This window comes from Elephantulus edwardii, unplaced genomic scaffold (assembly GCF_000299155.1).
Source record: "Elephantulus edwardii isolate Elephantulus edwardi_28Jun2011 unplaced genomic scaffold, EleEdw1.0 scaffold00193, whole genome shotgun sequence".
NCBI classification, from domain to species: Eukaryota; Metazoa; Chordata; class Mammalia; order Macroscelidea; family Macroscelididae; genus Elephantulus; species Elephantulus edwardii.
The window spans coordinates 4,145,778-4,150,173 of record NW_006399943.1 but is presented as its reverse complement, the minus strand read 5'-3'; the positions used below and the strand labels follow the sequence as shown (position 1 = coordinate 4,150,173).

Here is a 4,396-nt window from a genome sequence, read left to right as displayed (position 1 = left end):
CCCGGCACAACCTGCACCAGGGTGCACGCTGGGCGTGGTATCCAGCAGGTAAGGTGCTCTTCACACAGATGCTGCGTCAGACGGAGGGGGCACCCACAGGTCACAGCTCAGAACTGCCGCCAGCTCATCTGCTTCCTTGATGGGCACTTGAGTCCTTTACTGCTGGTAGTTCCCGTACTGGCCCTGTGACAGAGGACATAGGAGAGAACAGAGTTAGAGAGGGAGGTTCACCCACTTAGGGCCCATCACCTGCAGAGTGAGAGTGAGAAAAGCCCCACACCCAGGCCAAAAATCGCGGCGACCAGCACCTGACAATCTGGGATTTACATGCAGGGTGGGGACAGCCTCTCAAGAGGCCCACTGGGCAGGGAGATGTGGTGCTTGCTGGGGCATGAGGTCCCTACGTAAGTGCCTGCAGTCAGCCCTCTCATATCATTCCCAGTGGAGAGCTGACCACCCCTTCGCCCCAGTGACTGGCACCAGGCGTGCTGATGTCGGCCAGTGTCACGTTTGAAGTAGCAAGGATGAGGCCTGTGCCCAGAGAGGCTGCAGGAGGGCCCGGGTCCTGGATGCTCACCCAGACCACCTGTGGGGCATGCTGGGGGGTGAGGGGCTGACTGAGGCTCTGCTCCTGTTGTTCGCTCACATCGCTTGCTCAGGCCCACAGGCCTTGGAAGCCCAGGCTCCTGTACGTAGCCAGCCTTGTTTACTCAGACTAAGGGCCCTGCCTCTCACTGGGGGCCAGGAGTCCTCTCTGCTGCTGCCTGGGCTCGTGGGCAAACCCTTCGTGAATGTCTCTGTTGCGATTCTGAGCTGCAGGTCTCCTTCGCTCTCGTGGTTCCTTAGGCAGGTTAAGAGCCTGCCCCTTGTCTGCTACTGGGCACCTAAAATGAGGACAGATTCCCCAGCTCTCAGGACAGTCCAGGCTGCCAGTGAGTACAGTGGGTGTGCCTGCATCCTGAGCTCAGCCATCAGTGCTACAGGGACAGGGGAGCCGCCAGGCAGGTGGACAGGACAAGGGGGAGGTGCCAGCAAACAGGGGAGAGGGACAAGAGAGCCACGCCCACAGAGCCGTGGTGTGGAGTGCATCTCCAGAACCAGGAGTGTGGCCCCTGTGGGCTCAGAGCTGACATCCTAGGAGACTCGGGGCCCATGACCCTGGCCGTAACCATGAGTGCTAGCCCTGGTCTCTGCAGACCCAGGGAGGCTTGCCTGCTCGTAGCCATATGGCCTCTGCGGCTGTGCCGATGGGCCCGTCTGAGACGACCGGTAGCTTCCGTACTGCTGGCCTTGCCCCTGCTGGTAACTGGAGTACTGGGAAGGTGTGCCCTGGGCGGGCCCTGCTGGGGGACACAGAGCTCGTCAGTCCTGCCTTCCCGCGACCTGACAGCAGCTTGTCCCCTCACCCTCTCGTCAGACGGCCAGGCCTCTGCAGGCCCCTGTGAGGTGAGGCCGACTCCTCCATCCTCAGCACGTGGAGCCCCCACTTCACACCTACCCATCCTGCACAGAGGCGAGGCATGTGAGACCAGGCTGCATCGTCTTTGTTCTAGGACCAAATTCTGCCAGAGAGAATGGCCACCCTGACACACCACTCATTTAAAATTCACCGGATGCAGCAAGAGCCCCTGTGAACGCAGCAGCAGCTTTGGAAAAATCAGTCACAGCAAGACACCCGCCGGAGACCACGGAGTCCCCACACACAGCTCCCCTTCCGTAGCGCTGGACGCCAGGGGCTGCCCAAAGAGAAACACCTCGCCTGCAGGATCCCCTGAGATGCCCGGGCACGTGGCACCTGCCCCAGCTGGCCCCCAGGCTCCTCCCCAGAGTCTACATGCCTGTCCTCACCTGGTGGGAGCTGGGCATGGGGGGAGGCCCTGCAGGGGGTGCTTCTGAGGGAACCTGGGATTTGCTGGCAGAGACCAGAAGAACTGGACAGTGCCCGCCAGCACTGCTGATCTGAAACAGGCTCCAACCCAAAGTCCCAGACTGGTGGGAGGCAGTGGAGGAGGAGGAACAAAACTCAAGCTCACAAAGTAGACCAGACTTACTGGTTTAAAGAAACTCGGGGAAGCTGAGACCACAGCCCTTAATCTCTCATCAAGCCCAGAACCAAAATCATCCTGTGACTCGAACTTCAGTCAAACAAGAGGCCTCTTAGAACACTCAGCCCCCTGGAGAATCCCCCAGGATTCGCCCAAGAGGAGGTTCAGGAGAGGCCAGAAAGACAAACGGAAAGGGCTTCCCAGGGGCACAGCGGACAAGGTGCTATTAACTACGTCATGACGTCATGGGGACTGCCACCAATGTCACAAGGTAAACCATGTCACCTGCTGAGTGGAAGACTGCCTGCTTAGTAAACTTTCATTCAAATGATGATAGAAGATTAAAAGACGCTGTAAAGGTTAGCTGCTCAGGTGACCGCACGTGGGCCCGGGGGGTGGGGTCCCCTACCGTAGCCCTGCTGTTGCCCAGCGTAGCTCTGCTGGTTGGGGTACTGCTGCTGGGAGTAGGTCTGTGGCTGGGCCGTGCCCTGCTGGTAACCGGCCTGCTGCTGGCTGTACTGTGGGTTCCCTGGAAGCAGAGGACACAGCAGGTCAGGCTGGCCAGGAGAGGGGGCAGGAAGCAGAGACCCAGGGTTCAGAGCAGGCAGCCCAGTGACCTGAAGCAGCATGTGGGGCAGTGGGGAGAAGTGGCCAGCAGAAGAGGCTCCCTCACGTCCCAACATGAGCTGTCACGTCCCCGGGCCTACCTGCATTTGGCTAGCACCCGAGGCCGCAGGGGCCTCATCCCGGCTTACCACCCTCGTAGTAGTGTTGGGCCGGCTCCTCGAATGACCGCTCATAGCTCTGGTCTGTGTAGGACGACTGCTGGTAGGCGTAGTCGCCGTGGCCTGCAGACAGAAGGCGGGCGCAGCAGTCATCACTGGTCACCAGGTCAGGAGGAAACCATCCCCTACACTGGCCGTGCCCACAGGTCAGCGCTGTCACAGGCAGGTCCTGTCGCACCACCAGTGTGAGCGAGGCACAGTCAGGTCTATGGAGAGAGGCCCGAGTACCTCAGGCAGAGCTAGAGTCTGACCCTCATCCGAGCTGGGCAGAGGCTGTCCTGACCCACAAAGTGTCCCTGGCCGTTCCTGCCCCGAGTCACAGCCTGTCCCCCTTGTCCAGCAGTGAGCTCACGAGGGTCTGTGCAGCTGCTGCGGGGAATTGCCGAGCCCAGCATGGGCGTGATGGCCAGGGACAGGCCTATCAGGCTAGTGAGAAGCCCTGTCCAGCCCCTACCTCACAGACCGGGGCCCAGTGTCCACAGGGAGTCTCTCCCCGAGGAGTGGGAGGAGGTCGACGGGGTCGCCCTTCCACAGAGGTGGACACTGCGGACAGGGCGTGCGTCAGAGCTCCTGGTCTGGACAGCCGGGCGCGGGCGGGCCCAAGCGCTCACCGTCGGGGTAGTACTGCTGGCTCATGGACTCGGCGGCGGCCTGGCCGTGGCCGTACTGCTCGCTGTAGTACTCGTCCTGTCCCATGTACTGTTGTGATGAGCCTGCAGGTCACACTGCGTCACTGCCCGATGGCACGTGCGGTGCCCTCCCTCCCCACAGGGACATCAAGACAGACCTCAGGGTAGAGGTGTGACTAGAGGGACCCACGGAGATGAGGGAGCAGCACGCTATGGTGTGACCCAGAGAGAAAAGAGACAGAGCATGCTGTGGTGTCCCCCAGAAGGGTGTCCCCTAGCTGGGAGGCCTGTTAGGGGTTACAGGACCCAGGACATGGGGGGGGGTCGGGTCTGTGGTGGGGTGTCACCTTGCTGGGAGGCCCGGTATGGTGCCATGGGCCGCTGGCCCATCAGGCCACTGCCCTGGCCCCCCTGGCCCATCATGGCGATGGAGGACTGGCCCTGGTAGTGCTGGCTTCCGCCCTGCGCCGAGTTGTAGTGGGACGAGGCTGCCTGCTGGTGCATCATGGACACTGCAGACAGGAAGGACCCGCGTGGCCACAGAGGGCGGCACTGAGGTGGCTCCCCCCTTCTCCTACGGCCTCACTTGGAACCTCATCAGCTGTCACAGGCCCATCCAACGCGCTGCACTTGTCCTGCCTGTGACCACAGCTCACAAGACATTCAGCCAACAGAGCACTGCTCGTCACGTCCACGCGGTCCACGCAGCTCGACAAGGTGGCTGGTCCCAGACAGACATGTCTGCCTCCTTCCCCAACGCTGGTCCTGTGACCCCCAACCCTCACCCCGGCCACCCTGTGATCCCCCCAATCTTCACCAAGGTCACCCTGTGACCTGCAGCCCTCACCCCAACCATCCGGTGACCCCCAACCCTCACCCCGGCCACCCTGTGACCTCCAACCCTCACCCCGGCCACCCTGTGACCTCCAACCCTCAC

At 61.7% G+C, this 4,396-nt stretch overlaps 1 protein-coding gene across 1 annotated transcript in view; it reads right to left on the bottom strand.

Annotated features, from left to right (window-relative positions):
* Positions 1-156: 156 nt before the first annotated feature.
* SS18L1 (synovial sarcoma translocation gene on chromosome 18-like 1) overlaps positions 157-4,396 on the bottom strand; it is a 9,980-nt gene continuing 5,740 nt past the window's right edge. The window contains exons 5-10 of the mRNA XM_006896869.1: positions 3,807-3,971; positions 3,442-3,543; positions 2,801-2,893; positions 2,455-2,574; positions 1,213-1,340; positions 157-183 (exon numbers count right to left, since the gene is read on the bottom strand). Coding sequence (XP_006896931.1) covers positions 157-183; positions 1,213-1,340; positions 2,455-2,574; positions 2,801-2,893; positions 3,442-3,543; positions 3,807-3,971 — 635 coding nt within the window. The remainder of the gene's footprint in view (positions 184-1,212; positions 1,341-2,454; positions 2,575-2,800; positions 2,894-3,441; positions 3,544-3,806; positions 3,972-4,396) is intronic.